Source organism: Melitaea cinxia, chromosome 2 (genome assembly GCF_905220565.1).
Source record: "Melitaea cinxia chromosome 2, ilMelCinx1.1, whole genome shotgun sequence".
Lineage (NCBI taxonomy): Eukaryota > Metazoa > Arthropoda > Insecta > Lepidoptera > Nymphalidae > Melitaea > Melitaea cinxia.
In genome coordinates, this window is record NC_059395.1 from 6,766,132 (window position 1) to 6,787,304 (window position 21,173).

Here is a 21,173-nt window from a genome sequence, read left to right on the forward strand (position 1 = left end):
TGTGCACGAGCAGTGGTCTTTCCTTACCATGCTTATTCTTTCTATGTCGGAAGGAGTCGGTATGACCAGGCCTCTATTTCACTTTATTTCTAATTCGCAATACTTTTCAATCGATTAGACAAAATAGTTATTACTATGTATGATATTGGTCAAAATATAAGCCAATTACTAGGTTTTAAACTAATTTTGAAGAGTGTTTAAAACTGATTTAACACACGTTTTACTCTTGTCAATATATGAATACTTTTTCTTAAATTTTTATTGACTAATTTAATTTCGTAGCTTGATATGATAAGCGATGAACAGAAACGTGCTGTTTACGCAAGTGTTTACGTCTCTGCAATATTATAAGAAACAAGACAACGTTTACACAGCAATCGTACACGGTGCGTTACGAAAGTGCTTAGTTTCTTATTTTAGTTTTGTTTTTATTATTAATATTTCAATCATTAATAAATTACCGTCATTTTTATGATTTCTTTATTTTCTTGATTAATAAACGTTATATTTGCCTTCATGTTTTTTATTTTATTCATTACATTTTATTATTTTAAACCCCTGAATTATTTCTTTAGTCAAGTTATAATATAGCAATTTCATAATATGATATAACTATGAAATTTAGTAAACTAACCGCGTTTATCTGTTCTCTTGTTCACAATAAAATACTACTGAAACGAATTGCCCGCGGATTTGATAAAATTATTAAGCATGCAAATATCTATTTGTACGACACGACGATTTAGGGTTAACTACACATTTTTTTCAGAATAACAAAATTTATAAAACTAAAACAAAAACAAACTCGAAACAATGTGTATCAGTAAAGTTATAGCAAATTCAATAGAACTAGTATCCAGGTTATTCACTGTGACATAACAATGATATTTCTTTTTGAATTATTCAAATTGGACCATTAATTATTTTTTATGTGTTTCACATTATTAGAAATTGTAATAATAATCTCTATACACTTTGGTAATATTAATAATAATTCTATTATACTTTGGGACATGTATTTTGATTAAAACAAATTATTTATAAAGAGTGTAACAATAAAATAAAATATCTATACTAATAATCCTTTATTTCCCATTTAATTTCATTCTGTAGCCATTCCTCCCAGTCTTCACTCATAATTTTCTCTAAAGTTATTTCTTCAAATACTTCACTTCTTGATTTCTCTACAAATCCTAATTTGCTAAACATTTTTATACTAACATCATTATGAAATGATATCTTTGCTTCGAAACATTTAATATTTATAAACTTGACTCCATACAACAGCATTAGAATTACTGATTCCCATCCCAGTTTTTTTTGTCGCGCTGATTGTTCTGCAATCATGATTTCTATTTCGCCGACAGAATTATCTTTGTCAGTTATAAATATATTTGTGTCACCAATCATTGCTTCTGTAAAAATGTACAAATTCAAAAATTATTTTTTTTTTTTACATGAAATATAATAAAGAAAATAGGCGAAAAACGGAACCCTTATGGATTCGTCATGTCTATATGTCTGTCAGTTCGTCCGTATGTCACAGCTACTTTTTTCCGAAACTATAAAACTATACTGTTGAAACTTGATAAGTAGATGTATTCTGTGAACCGCATTAAGGTTTTCACACAAAAACAGAAAAAAAACTTTAAATTTTTGGGGTTCCACATACTCAGAACTGAAATTCAAAATTTTTTATTCATTAAATCATATCTATGGATAGCTTTCTAATATCACTTTTTTTACTGAATAGTTTGCGCGAGAGACTTCCAAAGTGGTGAAATGTGTCTCACCCACCCCTGTAACTTTTAAAATAACAGAATGATAAAACTAAAAAAATATATGGATGTACACTACTATGCAAACTTCCACCGAAAATTGGTTTGAACGAGATCTAGTAAGTAGTTTTTTTATTGTACCTAATTATAATGTTTACTTAACAATAACTTAATTAAAAAAAAAAATACACTATTATCAAAACATCGATCAAAGTAACAATGAACAACGAGAACTTTTATATTATGTTACTAGCTGCTAAGGAACCCTTCATGGGCGGGTCCGATTCGCACTTGGCCGCTTTTTTTATTTTACAAATTAAAATTATATTTGTTGCAGGAAAATCATTGTAGTTAAAAGTAAAACTAGCACCGAATCGGAATAAATATTATGAAAAAAATAATCAGCAAAAAACTTTGCTGATACTATTTTTTTAAATAAATGTGTTTTAGTAGTAATCCCACATACGAGAAGTATTAATATTACATCTAATGTGATTTTATTTTAATTTAAATGTTCACTTTAATTACCTATTTCATCATTGTTTGTATCAAAATGATTTTTGTCCAAAATTATAAAAGTGCACTCTGTGAATACAAATTAGATATTATTAATACTAATAATAAATATATACATATATGTATAAATATGCTGTGTGGTTACAGTAGTAAGAATATAGCCACCCCCTTTCTTCCCGTAGGTGTCGTAAGAGGCGACTAAGGGATAACACAGTTCCACTACCACCTTGGAACTTAAACAGCCGACCGATGGCGGGATAACCATCAGACTGCTGGCTTTGAAATACACGGGCCGAAGACGGGCGGTAGCGTCTTCAGTGCGACAAAGCCAGCCCCGTGGTCACCAATCTGCCTACCCAGTGTAGTGACTATGGGCAAAACACGAGTTCAGGCCATTTTTGGCGTGAACTTGTGGAGGCCAATGTCCAGCAGTGGACTGTATTAGGCTGAAATGATGATTATGTATAAATAAAAGTAAATTAATTCTGACTGTCTTCATCCTCTCTCCAAGATCTCTGCATAGCATATTCTTGTTCTAACGACAAAGGTTGTGAGGCGGTGAGTTTTTGTAATTCTTCCGATTTCATCCAATTATGATACCTTAAAATTTTAACTTTTGTTTTAATAGTGTCGACACTTTTAAAAGTGTGAAATTTATATTTGTGAAAGATACTTTGTCACATGATGTTTTCGATAAGGTACTAATATCACATTTCGACCAATTATTTTGGTATTACTATTTATCTTCATTTTCTTTGAATATATTATATAAATTTTAAATGTAGGTATACCTAATTAATACAAACTTTAATAATTTAAAATACACAATCAAATCTTGGTCAATTGTTTCAAAGTTTCTATTATTTTTTAATCTCATATCATTTTATTTATTTAGATTAATGGCTTTAAAACTTATTTTAACACAAAAAACAATTTCTCAGTTCAGTTCTTTGTTTAATGGGTTTTAGTTTTACTCTGTCTACGGTTTTAGTTGTGTCAGTTTGACACATCATTTCGCCAATGTCACGTGGGAAACAATTTCTCAAATTCCTATGGGAGTCCAATTATAAAAGAAGAAGAAGAAGAAGAACAATTTCTCAAATAGAAGGCATGGATCAAGTATATTCATCATCAGCATACTTCATCCTAGAATAGAAGGTTATTCATTTTGACATTTTCATGTTTCATCAGTTTTTTTTTTTTTTTTTTTATGGACTGCACGTTAGTGCATTGCCAATGACGAGCAGGAATTAAGAAAAATATTCAAAAATTGTGGATAACGGACAAGAGGAATTTATGAGAGGATTCAGAACAGGATAGGAAGAAACAAAATAATATATTAAAATATATCATAAATGATGAAAAGGAAAAAATAAAAATAAATAAAAAACATATACAGTATATTAAATGTCTATATTATTAAGAAATATATAATCCAATACAATTTTATATATATCATACTTTCTAGAAGACAATAAACAATTTATAGAAGAAGGAAAAGGAATTTTATGTTCAATCAGTGACTCTAGGAAACGGGAGCGGTTGAAAAGTGGACAAGAGAATAAAAGATGGTTGATATCTCCCGTTTCATAACCACAAAAACAGGACGGACTGGAAATAATTTTAAATCTAGCCAGATGGTGTGGAGAACAAGTGTGACCAAGCCTTAGTCTCGATATTATGCTACAGCCTTTTCTATTAAAATCCATATTATAAAACCATGGTTTTACCAAAATTTCTGATTGTAGACTGTAATAATATGTTCCTTTTTGCCTACTACTATGATCATAGGACTGTTGCCACGACTTATCCATACAAAGTTTGGGCAAAGTTAATAAATCTGGGTAGGAAATTTTATATGGAAAAAGGTCACCACTTATTGTAGCTTCTCTAGCCAGAGTATCTGCTCTAACATTTCCCTCTATTCCACAATGGCTAGGGATCCAAGCAAGCGTTATTAAAATACCTTTCTCAGTGCACTCAGTTAAGAATTGTCTAATGCCAAATATATAAGGATGCTGTTGTTTAATTTTAAAAGGATTCTTGACAAGAGCTTGAATAGAACTTAATGAATCTGTGAAAACTATGGATTTTTTAAGTTTAGCTAACCTGATATATTCTAAAGCTTTAAAAATGCCTAAGCATTCTCCAGAGAATACTGTACATTCAGGGGGGAGTTTGATTTTTTGAACAATATTATATTGAAAGTGAAAAACTCCTATTCCGACATTACTATTGGCAAAATGTTTTGACGCATCTGTGAAAATATAATGATAATCGCTAAATCGTGTTTCAATTATTCTTTTAAATTTTTCATCAGCCCTACAAGAATTTGTTTTTTCTATGTCAAAGTTTACAACATTAGGAGTAGAAATAAGGGCATTGTATGAACAAGAGAAAATTGGTAAATTACAAGAGCTTTGAATTGGAGCGGAAAGAGATTTCAATTTAAAATAACTTGTAACTAAACACGGGTTTGGTTTATTTGTCCAATACGAACTATTAGAAACAAAGTAAGCAAGTTGTTGGAGCTTTGCAATAATTGGATGATTAGTGACTTGAAGGCAGCGAAAAAGGTATTTGTCTGCCAAATATTGACGACGTAAATGCAAAGGAGGGTCACAGCATTCAGCCTGTAAAGCATTAATAGGGCTAGTTTTCATGGCCCCACAGATGATCCTAACACATTTACTTTGAATTTTGTCCAATGCTTTAAATCCCGACATAGACCCAGGTTCTAGCAAGAAGGTGCCATATTCTAATATGCTACGTATTAATGCGTTATATATCAATTTTAAGTAAAAAGGATGGGCACCCCACCATACACCTGCAAGACATCTCATAATATTTAAATTTCTCTCACATCTATTTATAATAAAATTAAAGTGAGGAGTTCCTGAAAGCTTTTCGTCTAAAATAATACCTAAAAATTTATGATGGTTTTTTTGCGGTATAATACTATTGTCATAAGTCACATGAAGTAATGGAGCTCTACGCATTCGATGAAAAAGAACGACGGAGCTTTTTGATGGTGATAAATCGAGACCATGATTATCTAACCACCGTTTAAGATAACACAGAGATTCCGTTAATTTCGAAGACGCATCATCAATATTATTTCCTTTTATGTATAAAAGTAAGTCATCCGCATATTGCAAAACATCAACAGTCTTGTCAATTGCTAAATCTAAATCATGGGTATACAAATTGAACAACAAGGGGCTTAAAACTGACCCTTGAGGTAAACCTTTGGTGAGGATTCTTAAATATTTTTGGTTATTGTTGTAAAAAATAATTGATCTATCAGTAAGCATATTTATTATAAATGAAATAATTTTGTTGGGGATTTTAAGACTGAATAATTTTTGTTTTAGTATTGATACAATGACATTATCATAGGCATTCGACAGATCTAGGAAGGCTGAAAGCACAAATTTATTTACAGAAAAAGCTAATCTTATATCTGAAGTATATATACCTATGTTGTCGTACGTGCTTTTATTTCGCCGAAAACCAAACTGGGACGAAGAAAGAAGAGAGTTACTTTCTACGAACCACTCAAGGCGATTTTTAACTAAATGTTCAATTATTTTTAAAAGGACTGATGAAAGAGCTATGGGGCGATATGAGGATGGGAGGAGAGGATCCTTGTTTGTTTTTAATATAGGGATAATAAGTTGACATTTCCATTCTAATGGGATATTGCCAGACTGAAAAATAATGTTTATTATTTTTAGGTATATTGTCAAACTATTGTCATTAAGATGGGAAATAAATGAGTAATATATACCATCAGGTCCAGGGGCAGAGTCTGAGACATAAGATAATACATTTTTTAATTCCGTTTTGCTAAAGGAAGAATTTAATCCTGGAGATTCGTCATGTTCGTCTGCTATGCTATTTTTGTCTAATAGGTTAATATTTATGTTAACTGTTGGAGGAGCAAGTTTATCTAGAAAATCATTTGCTATACTGCTGGGGAGTGATACAGAATGGGTTGTATTATATGCTGACTTGAATCTTCTTATCTTTTTCCATACATCTGATGGAGGAGTATGAGGAGATAAGGAGGAGCAGAAATTTCTCCAACCATCACATTTTTTTCTTTTGAAAAGTAATCTAGTACTGTTTACAATATTTTTTAGTGACAGATAGTTTTCCAAACACATATTGTTATTATATTTTTTTTCAGCCTGTTTTCTTTTTTTTATAGCTTCCGTACAATCTTTATCCCACCAAGGTGGACTAGGAATATGAGACGGTTCATTTTTCACTGGGAAGATTTCATTAGCACTTTCAATCAAGACATCCGTGAAAACAGGAGCATCAATAAGTGCATCATTAGACAATAATTGTAGCAATTTTGTATCTACTTTATTACTAAATTGCTCCCATGTTTCTGATGTAACATTATTAAGATTATATCTAGGGAGCAGTTTTATGTTCTGTTTTGGTACATTTACATTATTAAAAGCACAAGAAGTGATTACAGGAAAATGATCACTTCCATAGGTTGAACTTAATACAGAACATGTTAATTGTGGCACAAACTGTGGTGAACAAATAGTTAGGTCCACTACGCTATTACCTTCAAAAGGCAGAGTCCGCCTTGTAGGCTCTCCAGAATTAATAATACACAAATTATTTACATCAAGAATATCTAAAAGCTTATTGCCATAACTGTTACTAGCTGAACTACCCCAGGACTGATGCTGGCAGTTAAAATCCCCTGTTATTATTAACGGCTTTGGAAGTGATGCTAAAATATTATTTATTTCATTTAAAATATTATTAGAAATATGAGAAATATATACAGACACAAAAGATATGTTATGTACACTTATAGCTAAAATAGAAAGTTCAGAACTATGTACAGGAATATTAATTAAATTAAAAGGAATGTTTTTCTCGATGAGAAAGGCTACTCCGCCATAACCATCTAGTCTATCTTCTCTGATGGTATTATAATTACGAAACCTAAGATTATTACTTGGCCTAAGCCAAGTTTCTGAGATAGAAAATAAAAAAGGTTTATAATTATTTAATAAATAAATTATGTCGTTTTTTTTTTATTAATTACACTTCTGGCGTTCCACTGTATTATTATCTGGGAACTGTCCATTTTGGATTATATTTACGATACACTGTATTAAAGGGGCAACGATGGACGGTAAACTTTTGTTGTTTTGTAAATAACTCTGTAAAAGTGAAAGCACATCTGAAATTTTGGCAAAATCATTTTTAGGGTTAATAATATCTATTGGAGTTGAATTTTTTTCAAATTCATTGAATGAAAATTCTTTTATTATGTTTTTATGAGCAATTTTATCATAACCTATATTAGGCTTAATAGGATCCCGAGGTCTAGATATAAATGTTTTTTTGTATGATTTATTAGGATTTTGGCTAATATTTACTTCTTTACTAACTTCTGAATAAGATTTGTATGACGTTGGTATCTCTTTATTAGCCTCTGCATATGATACACACTTTTCAGCCATATGTAATTTAATAGATTTTTGCCTATTGAATTCAGGGCACGCTTTACTATTTGCCATATGGTTGCCAGAACATAAACAGCAGAAATAATTATCGTCATTGGCATTGCATGATTCTGATGTGTGCTCCTGACCACACTTTAAACACCTAGGCTTAGACCTGCACTGCAATTTTGTGTGTCCATAACGACAACATTTGTAGCATTGGATTGTGGGAAAGATGTAAAGCTCGACTGGAAGAGAATTGTAACATATAAAAATTCTTTTTGGGAGGACCCTGCCATCAAAATAAATTACTACTGATTGTGTGGGCTTCCACACAGTAGCGCCTTCAACAACAGTTTTGTAATTCAAACGTCTAACCTTTACAACTTTACCACAACCAATAGGTGTAGAAATATTTTTTATAATTTCTTCTGGGGACCATTCTATTGGCACACCCCTAACGATACCGATTCTAATAATGTTAAAAGATGGTATAAAAGCATGATAACTATTTTCAAGAAGCAGGCTATTATTTAAAAAAGAATTCGCATCTTTAAAATTATTAAATGCTACGGAAATTCTGTTTCGTCCTATCTTTTTCAAGCTGCCGTTAATAATATTATATATTTTATTTTTCATAAGGAAATCTCCGAATGTGATTGGGTGTAAAATCGTTCCATCGTTATCACCTTTTGTAATTTTTTGTACATGAATTAAATATGGAGACACGTCATTTTCATTATAAATATTTCTGCCTATGGGATTTTTAGAGACAGTGTTATCAGATTGGAGCTGTGATTGTGGTACCGAAACGGGGACATTTTTATTATTTACATTTTTATTCGTCTCATCTGATTTCTCAGACTCCGAACAATGACAACCAACTTTTTGGTTTCCCGCGTTTTTTCTAACTTTTTTATTACATTGTTTGCAAATTTTATGAAGACGAGATCTCTTAAGAGGCTTTTTACTCATAGAGTGATCAGTTTCCATACTCGATTCATCGTAATCAATTGTAATAAAATTGCTAGGTTGCGGAATATATTGCGAATTAAAATCATTCCCGCCACCCGGGTCCGGAGGTTCGTTCATTCTATAAATATTTACATACACTTACCAAAAATAGAAGAAAAACAAACTAAATACAAAACTAAAACTAAATAACTAAATATATACACTTTACACCTGATCTGAACTATATTTAAAATAATTTTAGCAGTAGCAAGAAAAACCACAACCGCGCGCGTTTAAGTTTCCCGCTCGTTCCGTTTCATCAGTTAGTACCACAGGTTATGCTATATAGTGCCAGGTAGCGGTGGGCGTTATTTAACGTAATCGGTTTCAATAACTAGTTACGAAGCTAATAACCATATACGTAGTTTCGCCGATACGAATGTAACGATTATTTTACGTACGCAGTTTTTTTGCGTACGCAGTTTTATCAAAAACTTGACACAACGACCGGCGCATAAGCGTTTTGCCTAATAACGTAACAGGTTACTAATATTAATCATTAGTTCATTACAATACGCAGATACGCTTACGCGTAGGATAAAAAGAGATGGCTATAAGTACTATAGATGCATCTTTGTTTTCGAATATGCTCATGGGATTTTGTACGCAATTGACTATGAGCTTAAGTTTATTTTAATACGCACAGTTTTTTTAAAGAAATTTTAATTTCGATCGTGTTTCTTTTTAAATATTTTCGAATTTACTATTTAGCATTAAGTTAAGACAGTTGACGAGTGATTAATTATTAACGATTAATGTTATTGTCTCGTGTTGAAGTATATACTAAAATAGTATGGGTTTTTTGTTGTATTTTTAATTATATGTATGTATGTATGTATTTCGAAAAATAATTAAAAACTGTACATAAATCAAATGAACTTCTAAATACGCCTGCATCGATTATTATGTCTATACAAAAATCAAAAAGTAATTTAAATAATACGTTTTGCAGCCAGTCGTAAGCCTAGATAAAATATAAGGGAAGTTAATTTAATTATACTATCCATCAATATTAACGTACGTAACGGCATTCGTATATGTTACAAGTTATAACATATAACTACTTCATAACCATAATACAAACTACTGATACTGTATACAAAAATAACTAGTTACGAAAAATAAGCAGTTTCGAAACTAGTTACGCGTATCCACGAAACTACGTATAACCGATGTCCGATTACACATAAAAGACGTTACGACCCACGACTAGTGCCAGGGCTGCGAGGTACCTACACAAAAAGTGTGATCGTACGCCAACTACAAAAAAAAATCGTATGTCAAGGAAATTTTGAAATAATAAGATCGTACAGCCCTTTAAGACTAAGTACTAATTTTTTATTATAAATTTTCACAATTCGTTTAGTTTTTAGAAAATAAATGTAATAAAACTATTTGTTACACTCATATAAAATTTTCTGTGGTCATATTTTTTAATAAAAGAATTTGTTGGGTTAAACTTCGTAAAATTTTCGTTTCTTCTTGATTAATTGCTTAGCTAATAATTTGCCCTTACGTGTATCATTGGATATATTGTTTCTAAGTTTTGTTTCGATTAAATAAACTTCGCTGAATGCACGTTCACAATCTGCACTGTAATGGGGAAAACTTAACAAATTTAAAACAAATTGAGCCAGTGTTTTATAATTTTCAAATTGTTTTTTATTTCAAAATGTGTTTTTTTTTCAAGTCGCAATTATTACCGAAAGAAAAAATATCTATATTATATATATTAGTTTTGTTACAAAGCAAACAAATACAGCTCTTAAATGATTATTCAGAGACTTCATTCAAGTAAAAGATCGAGGCACGCGTTAGGTAGTTGGGGTAGTTCTCCTAAATTCATGCTTGCCGGTGGATGACGTTTTTTTAATTATGAAATGCTTCCAGGTAAATAGGAATATAAAAATAGAACATTTTGTGTACGATCTTGGTCTAGCGATCGTACATGAGTAAAAATGCAGAAAAATTGTATATCAGGAATGGACTCAGAATGCATCGAAAAACAGTAAACACGAAACGAGTGACGGACACAGTATTAAGGGGCCTACTCAAAGCACTGCCTGCAGGGCCCTGCTTGCAGTGCCACTGCCGATCGTATTGTATGTATGCATGCAGGGCCGATATTTTAATTGTTCACCCTGTCGCAGGGCCGCAGTGTCGTTCTGCCAGCCCGACACACGATCTCCCCACTCCGTAAACTGCAATCAGGGACATGTGTAGCTAGGTCGGGCCGATTTAGACCACCATTTTGTTTACGTCGGTACATTGCGACGTTTGTCTACTCTATTTGACCTGGGGTTTGTCTTGTCAGTGGTTGTCATTTAGCAATTAATCAGTTAGTTGGTGGTTAGTTGGTTTGGTTTTATTATATTATTTGTTTGGCTCTGTTTTCTTCAAGAAAAATGAGCCAGCGAGAAAAAGACGTGTGGAGGGACGTAATCTAATTGTATAGGGATTTGCCATGTCTTTGGAAAACTAACCACGATCATTATCATAACAAAGATATGCGGTCGCAGGCTATGTCGCTTTTACATGAAAAATATAAAACTTTTTTACACCAGTGCTTCCTTTTTTTCTTTTGAACGCTACAACTACTCAATACAGTCAAACCCAATGCTATTTTTTGGTGTTTGAATAATGTAGGAGCCATTTATAAAAACTGACGAATTTAGGCAAGGACAAAGAGAACACAAGTGAACACGACAACGTATGCCGCGTAAATGATTTGCAGTGCTTTGTGGAGCAACATCCTCTGCGGCAGTAACTGCAAGCAGGCCCTGCAAGCAGTGCTTTGAGTAGGCCCCTTTACTGTTAGTCAGCTGTCAAAGCTGTCATTAAAAATATGATTTATTTTAAATCGATACGAAAGAAAAATTTTTTTACAAATTTTTAAGATTTAACTGCATAATTTTTAAATTCTTTATTATTTTAATCCTTCACTTTATTTAAAAAAATAAATAAATAGAGCTCAGTCTAAAGGGGGAGATGTTATGAACAAATATTATATAAATAAAATGCAACATAAGCAGTATGTAAGCCTGGAAATTTTATACAAAATTGTGAAGTCAGCGAAAAACCCCGTCGCTTTCACTTTTATCATTTCATATAAAAAAGACTATTGTATTCAGACAGTTCGAGTCCAACTTTGTTTAAGAACAGTTGTTGTCAATAATTAAATTAATTAGCAGCAGTAAATAAAGTGTTTTTTTTTAAAGGACCAACGGAGAGCTATCCTAACAGTTCGTAGCGTTCTGCTGTATAGCTCTGTTTCATTTTAGAGCTAACGAACGCCGTACGAATGACATCATCTCGGACAGTCGGATAATCGGACAGCCGGACAGCAATCGGAGTCGGACAGTGTGATACTCGGACCCATAGACATACAATACAAACTCGTCGGACCGCGGTGAACTGTGATAGTTGATAGCATGTTGATAGATCCATCTTGTTGATTTGTTTTTTTTTTTTAAAGTATTACCACACTCTGATTCCGATTCTTCCCAATCTCTGTTAAATCGCCGAAATTTGTAAATGTTTATAACAAGATTTATGTTGTCGAGTATTCACTTCACTTCACTTCAGCCTATCGCAGTCCACTGCTGGACATAGGCCTCCCCAAGTTCGCGCCACACATCCCGGTCTTCCGCAATCCTCATCCAGCCTACACCGGCAATCTTACGCAGATCGTCGGTCCAACGGGCCGGAGAACGTCCCACACTGCGTTTGCCAAGACGTGGTCTCCACTCTAGGACCCGTCTACTCCAACGGCCATCGGTCCTGCGACACAGATGACCAGCCCACTGCCACTTCAACTTGCTAATTCTGTGGGCTATGTCGGTTACTTTCGTTCTCTCGCGGATAGTCTCATTTCTAATCCTGTCTTTGAGAGAGACACCAAGCATAGCCCGTTCCATTGCACGTTGAGCGACTTTAAACTTGTGGACCAGTCCCTTCGTCAATGTCCACGTCTCGGCTCCGTATGTTAACACAGGCAGGACGCATTGCTCGAAATATTGCCGACGATATTGTCATCTTTGCGGAGACGCTGGATGAGTTAGGCCAAATGCTGGCCGGCCTAAACGAGTCCTCCCGACGTGTCGGTCTCTGTATGAACTTGGATAAGACGAAAGTTATGTTTAACAACCAAGTCATACCGATACCGGTATCGGTCGATGATACCCTTCTCGAAGTTGTTCAGGATTATATTTACCTAGGCCATACTATCCAACTAGGCCGCAACAACTTCGAGAAGGAGGCCGATAGGAGGTTTCGGTTGGGCTGGGCGGCGTTTGGCAGACTCCGTCGATCTTCACTTCGAAGATTCCGCAATGCTTGAAGACAAAAGTTTTCGAGCAATGCGTCCTGCCTGTGTCGAGTATTCATATTGTCTTAAATTCTAATTGTGTTTTCAGACGTAGTATTGGATTGATTAAGTTTTTGCATTGGTTTTAATATTATTTAGATTTCAATCTTAGTAGGTTTCCGCTAGATATTCCCCAATTAAAGAGGTAATATACCTAGTGGTGGGAACCCCTACAGTGTTGTCATTTAAAAAGTATGCAAAAAAATCGATCGAGTATCTACCAAGTATCAAGTATCTACTTTCGTTAGTCAGACTATAACAATGTTTTTTTAATTTTACACTTTTGGTCTTAGTTTACTTTTGGTTTACTTAAGTTAATATGTTTGTTAACTGTTATTTGTTTGGTATGACTGACTTCTTATCTAACGAGTACAAAGCTTCAGTTTCTTTACTTGATAAGCAAATCTAACCAATTACACGGTATATGAGTATTCTACAAATATTATTTAGGAATTTGTGTACTATCTTGTATTACTTATGCATTAACAAAATGTGCAGTTATACATAATAAAAATTAATGAAATTTTTGTAATATTTAAACATTTTGCGGGGATTTACGTTCAATAACAATAATGAATCAATATGAGACAGAGAGACGCCTGTGTTGGTGCTATGGTTTCTTGAGTATTTTGCTAGGAGTTTCGGTGATATGTACTGCAATACCGTATAACCACTGGAGAGTGACGTTAGACGTTTGCCCTGGTAGTTGGCTCGAGAACTCAAATTGTGGCTGTATCTTCTACGGAGTTAGTACATTTCAGTATTTCAGTGGCGGGCACAATTCATATTGCCTGTATGCTATATTTGCTCCATTACCGCTAGTAGTGTACGCGCTCGTGATGACTCTGTTTCATATGTACAGAGTTTGTATCAATAACATTGGACAATATGAAGGTGAAAAATCAGCTACAGTTGAAGAAATGTAAGTTCAAAATATGATAGCACTTTTGTTATTTAAATAAATGTACCTATGTATATTTATTTTTAAAATGAAACAAATTATAAAATAATATAACTATAAGGTTTGCTTTGATTTGAACTCAGAAAAACTAAAAAATGGTAACGAAAGAATAACTCATCCAAAAACAATGCTAGCTTCTCGTTGATAGCTTTGAACAAAAAATTGTTAGGATATAACAAGTTGATTAAAATACATTTTTAATTTTTCTTATTATTTTACAGTGAAGGAGAAACAATAATCGTAACTTCTAGAGCCAGAACAACAAGAGAGAATGATGCAGTAATGTACTGCTGGATACCAACGTCTTCCATAGCTGCCGTCTTTGCCATTTACAATTTAGTTCATTCTTCGATAATGACCGATGGTTTCCTAAAAACTTGCCAGCAATACCGAGGATACTTAGTTCGGGTAACAAACTTATGATATAACTAAATTTTGTCCTACAACTATAATATTTCATACAAGATATTACTAATTTTGTACTAAAACACAATTTATATATTATTTTTAAAGAAGTAACTGTGGAGTTTCTTGCCGATTCTTCTCTGCAGAATCTACATTTCGAATTTGTGGTAGCTTTACTTATACAAAAATAATTAATACTTTAAAATTTTAATTTGTAAAATGACGATTTGAAAGTGCTCTTGGGGGCCTATTTGAGTAAAGTTTATTTCGATTGTGATTAATTTATTTACCATAACTTGATAATATGCTTTGTATTAATAAAAATATAAATAAATAATAGAGATATCATATAGTTATAATAAATCAGGAGTGAATTTACAAAAATGGCAGTCTCTAATGTCTTTTTAAAAAAAATTCAAATGCTTCCAATAAAGATTGATAATTTAATTATTTACCAACAAAGTTTAAAATCCTGTAAATTTCAAAATATTGTTTTAACTTTGTCCTCATTTTAAAAATATTTTCCCCTGATCACAAACAAGTTTACTTATAAATTTTGTCGTAAGATTGAGTAGTTACTGTCAAGATTTTGAAGATGTGTGAAAATTTGTTTGTCTGATTTTAAATTATATTTATATTTTGGTTAACAGGAACTTCATGCAACAGGAGATCATGCTACTGCCATTCACTTTCGCTTGAGTTGTCAAGCTATTTTCGACTTTATGGATTATATACAGAAGGATGCACCAAATAGCCGCAGAGGAGACTTTATTAATACAGGAATTGCTTTGCAATTGGCCCTAATAACGTCTTGGTTGGCTGTTATTTTGTGGATAGTAGTCTCAGCATATACAGCCATTAGAGCATACAAAGAAAGAGAAGTTTTAACCTGCTGTGGCAATTAATTATTTATAAAAAGGTTTTATTAACTTATTATGGTAACTACTAAATGTTTTGATTGCTTATATCTTAAAGATATTCAAATTATAAATTTTACAAATATTACTTATATACAAAATAAGATATGAACAGAAAATATATCAAATTCCATAGTTTATCCCACCGTCACTTTTAAGTATTTTTAAATGACAACGAAATATTATTAATTAATTAATTTAGTTAGTGATTAGTTGTCCTACTATGCAAACTCTTAAAGCTTAATTGAAGTATTTTTCTTTCATTTCTTTCCTGAAATCTTTTTTCTTTTACAAGTGAGAACAAATTTAGTGAACATGTTTATCTTATTTCCTGTGTTCACTTTAAATTATTTTTATTTTTAGTATTAAATTCTTTAACTGAAATACAATAAATGTAATAGGATAATGTAATAGGAAACACTGCATTTATTAATATTGAAATTTTACGTATAACAAGATTTTAATGCTTAACGTTAAATGCACATTATTATTAAAAGCAATGAAATTATCAAAACTTAATTGACGCTTCAGCCTGTAACATCCCACTACTGGGCTTAGGCCTCTTTCCCGATGTAGGAGAAGGATCAGAGCTTAATCCAACACGCTGCTCCAATGCGGGTCGGCGGATATATGAATATTATATTATATGGCGAATATTATGAGTAACAATCGCTATCAGGTGTACATGATAACAACCGGGACCGACGGCTTAACGTGCCTTCCGAGGCACGGTGGGGAGACCTACAAGGACTGCACATACACCCAGACCACGGCAAACACCTGTATGGCCAATACAAATGTTTGTCATGTGCGGGGATCGAACCCGCAACCACCAGCGCAACAGGTGCAATCTATGGCTATAACCGTTGCGTCAACGCGGCGTCGAAAACTTAATTAATAAACACTAAATATAAATATTTAAAACAATTCAAGGTAGAACTATATATAACTTAGTGTGATAATTTATCTGTGTGATGTGTATGAAATTATTTTGACTTTTACATATATTTTTTTACTTGATGAAGCAACTGTGTTTCACAAACTGAATGTATTAATTGCACTAAATGTCTGTTTTACACTTTTACACACTTTATCAAATATAAAAGCACAAACTTTACCTGATGGTATATTTTTACTGTACTTTTATCTCTTGTAAGTGTGTTTTATTATAAAAATGGAATTGTTTTAAAATATATTTTATTTAGAATTATTTAATTAATTCTAAAGTAGCAATTTAAAAAGTATGTTAGTTTTTGACTTTGTTAAAAAAATAATGAAAGATTATAGTTACATAATATAATTTTGTTTATTAATTTTTTCGATATAACAATATTTGTAAGTTTTTTTTGGAACGAAGTTCCTTACGGCAGGCTTGACATTTGGCTGGGCGACCGAACTGAAAAAAATGTGATACTAAAACCGTAAGCAAAATATATAACGGAAGTGACGGAATATCAGTCACATGACTGTATAATATGACATTTGTAAGACTAAAATATTACTAGTAAACTTTTTTTTAATTATTTATGTAATTTTATACTGTCGACAAAAAAAATATTAAAGACACGTATTTTTATTTCACTTAATAGTTTGAATGCTGATACTAAATATACTACAGAATGTCTTTATTTATAGTGTGAAGCTAGCTTATGACATGGTTATTAACATAATAACAACAATATTCAAATATGCGTCGTTAGATTACACGTTGTTACAGAATGCGTTGAAGAAATAAAGGTTCACTGCTCGTTCCCCGTAGGTGATAGCGTGATAATATGTAGCCTATATGTTGACCCGACTTAATAATATTCGTGCCAAATATGAAGTAAATCCATGCAGTACTTTTTGAGTTTATCTCGGACATACATACAGACAAACAGACAAAAATTCTAAAAACTATATTTTTGGCTTCGATATCGATTGTAGATCACACCCCAAGTATTCTTTAAAAAAATACTCAATGTACTGTTTTGACTTTCCTACCATTTTATTATATGTAATATATATATATATATATATATATACGGTCGAATTGAGTAACTTCCTTCTTTTTTTGAAGTTTGTTAAAAATTAAAAAAAATCAAGAACTAGAAAATATATATAAAATTCAACATATTTTTTTTCAAATTGTGTTGCTTTATACTATCCGAAGGAACTTCATTCCTACCTGGTGTCACATAATTTTATATAATACATAATTTATTGATTTAATGATTACAATAGTAAATTTAAGAAAAAATGTGCCTAAAATTTCTAGTAACATACATAGTTATGTAAATGTGCCGTCCAATATTTTTTATGTCATTATGGAATAAATCTTTTTTAATTATGTTATGAGTTTTATTGAAAGTCAACAATTAATTTAAACAAACGAATGATAATTAAAGATAACTAGCTGCTGCCCGCGACGTCGTCTGCGTGAACTCTATACAGCACCAAAAATACCTACGATTATACCTTTTAAAATAACATTCATTTACCCGTTCCTTCTTTACATTTCATATCTACAGAAAAATCTCATAGATGGCGCTGCTTTAAAATTGTTTTGTCTACTTATATTCATTTAATTATGTTTATCGGCTTAGTTACTCATATTGCGTGATTTCTATAGTGTGAAGCTAGCTTATATAGCATGGTTATTAACATAATAACAACAACATTCAAATATGCGTCGTTAGATTACACGTTGTTACAGAATGCGTTGAGGAAATAAAGGTTCACTGCTCGTTCCCGGTAGGTGATAGCATGATAATATGTATATAGCTTATATGTTGACCCGACTTCTTAATAATATTCGTGCAAATTTGAAGTAAATCCATGCGGTACTTTTTGAGTTTATTCCGAACAAACATACAGACAAACAGACAAAAATTCTAAAAACTATATTTTTGGCTTCGGTATCGATTGTATATCACACTCCAAATATTCTTTTAAAAAAATATTCAATGTACAGTTTTGACTTTCCTACTATTTTATTATATGTATCATCACTACATAGTATAAAACAAAGTCGCTTTCTCTGTCCCTGCACATGTATGTACGCTTAAATCTTTAAAACTACGCAACGGATTTTGATGCGGTTCTTTTTAATAGATAGATTGATTCAAGAGGAAGGTTTATATGTATAATAACATCCATTAAATAGTGGAGAAATACTGTTATTTTTGAGTTTTCTAATGTTATGTCGTAAATAATTATTATTTTTTTTCGCTTAAATTGCAAACGCAGGCTGAACCCTACGAGATTCATCAAAATAATGTACTAAGTATTGTACACATTGAAAAGGTCTACAGAAAACTCCGCGATGGTATATACCTATCTCTTATGGATATCCCACAATAACATTTTTATGTCATTTACTTTTTACGACAAATAATGGCTAATTTTCGAAGCGATTTTAACCAATACAGCATTAATCCTTATCCAATTAAATACCTTAAATATATTTTTTATTTAATATAGATCTATATGACCCTTTACAGCATATGATTTAAATGAATATTTTCGAAGATATTACAGATTTAAAAATCGCGGTACGTAGCGTTTGCGGCGGTTCCGGCCGGCTTTTACTCTAAGTTAACGCGTGCGGGCCACGGGCAGTAATGAATAAATCAAAACTACTGGATCGATTTTAATCATTTTTTCAGTAAATGACATAGGCTATAATTATATTTTATACCCGTGCGAAGCCGGAGCGGGTCGCTAGTAGATTATAAAACGCTACTGTTCCAGTGTCACTGTAAGTCGGCGCCAGTGATTTCAGGTTCGATTTACGCTTAGAAGAGTATAGTTAGTTTTCGAAATATTTGTTTGTGTCTGGGTGTACGTCCTTGTTGTTGTGAGTTTGCTCAGTGTGTCTGACAGTACGTAAAGCCGACGGTTCTGGTGCTTATCACAGACACGATATTTATCGTTACCTACTTATGGTAAAGGGATATATGTATATTATAAAGTTTTAAACAAAAAATGTATTTTAAATTATCTACAAAGACGGGAATTCCCCCAGCGTATTGGACGCGTTCAGCAATGTTACAAGAATATTAGTACCGCGTAAAAAGTTTAGATGGCTGTAGTGTTTTGATCGTGATGAAATTATGAAGCACAGTTTTAAAGTCTTGTTTAGGATTTGATCAAGGGAACGCGGAGGCATTTGGTGGCCCCCCAGGACCGGAGACCCGGGGCGGCCGCCCCTGCCGCCCCCTCCTTAGTCCGCCACTGACTGTAGCTTCTAGTGTTACAGAGGCAATACTAGCAGTCTTATTAATAAACATAGACTAGATCAAGAATAACTTTACACCAAATCTTAAGTTCAGAGTAATTAAATTCAGTATTAATAAATATGGAGTAAGGAAAAAGTAACGTTATCCGAATCTACTCTCGGAGTAAAAGTTAATCCTTGGTATCACGTAGTTTAGAGATGGACTAAGCATAGAGTAGTGGTATTTTGACAATTTCTAACCTAACATTTCACGTGTCGTCTATGTTCGTTATTTTGAATGTGTTTTGTGTTTGTTGTGCAAAAAGATGAATAGAGATTATTTTATTGATGATTTGAGAGTGATAGATGAAATATATGAGGTTGAAGAAAGTTGCAAACGTGTTGCCGACCCTATCCTCTAATCACCCCAGTCTACCTTATTCACCAACAGGAACACAACACTGCATGAAAGCAATATTATTTAGCTATGATCTTCTGTAACATCGAGGTACTTCCCCAGTCGGGCTGCTCCATGTTTTGAGCAGGAAATCTCCTCCATAATGAACCTTTATGTTGGTAGAAATTCCAATTTGCCAAAAGTAGAGTCACGTGATATATTATTTTGTTTTTACTTCATTTAACAAATAGCAAAAGTCGTATGATTTTACTTAACTTTAGCGATGAGATTGCCTCTTTCCTTATATGTATTAAATTTAATTATCTATATAAATAAAAGAACGCTTCACACTTAACGGCCCGCAGTAGGATTTTCTCCTGTGTCGGGGGTCCGGAAACACAATACACAAGCACATCAAAATGAATGGTGCTAAGCGCATAACTCGAGAATGGCACGAGAAATTCGGCTTTTTTTTCGTACGTTCGTTCAGGCCTACGAAAGGTTTAATACAAAAAAAAATAATCAATGTTTACTAAGTATTAATTTTTCACAGAATGAAGTCTGTCCGGGAAACTAGTTATTTATAGTTTTGGAATTAATACGTTTATGGATAACCGTTCCGTTGGCATTAGTCTGTCTGATTAATTATTTTTCATATACCTACAATAAAACATATGCCAACTTAATTTCTTTACATGTATGTAAATTCTTCATTTATAATTTCTTTACACAGTTCGTGTAAATTCTATTTATATAATTATGTGGTTATAAAATACAATAATTTTTTTAGGTTTAACCTTTTCCCGCCACGCCTCCAATCCATTCCCGTGCCCTGTACGCCAAGGTATAAAAATAAACAGAAAATACCTACGAAAAAAATAGTGTTACCAAGAGTCGTTATTGAGTTATGTGGTAACACAGTGACTTGTTTTTGTTGGTTGATATGCAATAAATGACTACTTATATAATCTAGGAAGGTTTATTTTTTCAATATTTTTCTTGTGTTATCTTGCACTCGTTATATATACTTACAATAACAAATAAAAAACAAACATTACAAAAATAATCGTAGTATAGCACAACACTCTTTTCTATCGCCATGACGTCGCTGTCACGACTGGACGACTACGGCTTCCTG

At 32.6% G+C, this 21,173-nt stretch overlaps 2 protein-coding genes and 1 long non-coding RNA gene across 6 annotated transcripts; 2 read left to right on the forward strand and 1 right to left on the reverse strand.

Annotated features, from left to right (window-relative positions):
- Positions 1 to 1,070: 1,070 nt before the first annotated feature.
- Positions 1,071 to 3,454, reverse strand: LOC123663587 (N-acetyltransferase 9). Of its 4 annotated transcripts, none has more exons than XM_045598271.1 (4): positions 3,435 to 3,454; positions 2,785 to 2,894; positions 2,307 to 2,363; positions 1,071 to 1,415 (listed from the first exon to the last, which is right to left on the reverse strand). In XM_045598271.1, exons 1-4 carry the CDS (start codon positions 3,437 to 3,439, stop codon positions 1,075 to 1,077), a joined length of 513 nt encoding a protein of 170 aa, XP_045454227.1. In that variant the 5' UTR covers positions 3,440 to 3,454; the 3' UTR covers positions 1,071 to 1,074. The 4 variants fall into 4 exon arrangements, with proteins under 4 accessions (XP_045454227.1, XP_045454221.1, XP_045454214.1 ...); XM_045598265.1 differs by lacking the exon at positions 3,435 to 3,454 and adding an exon at positions 3,101 to 3,298; XM_045598258.1 differs by lacking the exon at positions 3,435 to 3,454 and adding an exon at positions 3,086 to 3,298.
- A 5,508-nt stretch (positions 3,455 to 8,962) lies between these two features.
- LOC123663614 lies at positions 8,963 to 20,230 on the forward strand. Its single transcript, XR_006744688.1, has 3 exons — positions 8,963 to 9,044; positions 11,980 to 11,984; positions 20,219 to 20,230. It is a non-coding gene; the product is annotated as an uncharacterized LOC123663614 (long non-coding RNA).
- On the forward strand, positions 13,730 to 15,692 carry LOC123663577. Its single transcript, XM_045598252.1, has 3 exons — positions 13,730 to 14,079; positions 14,340 to 14,526; positions 15,174 to 15,692. Exons 1-3 carry the CDS (start codon positions 13,730 to 13,732, stop codon positions 15,426 to 15,428), a joined length of 792 nt encoding a protein of 263 aa, XP_045454208.1. The 3' UTR covers positions 15,429 to 15,692.
- Positions 20,231 to 21,173: the final 943 nt, after the last annotated feature.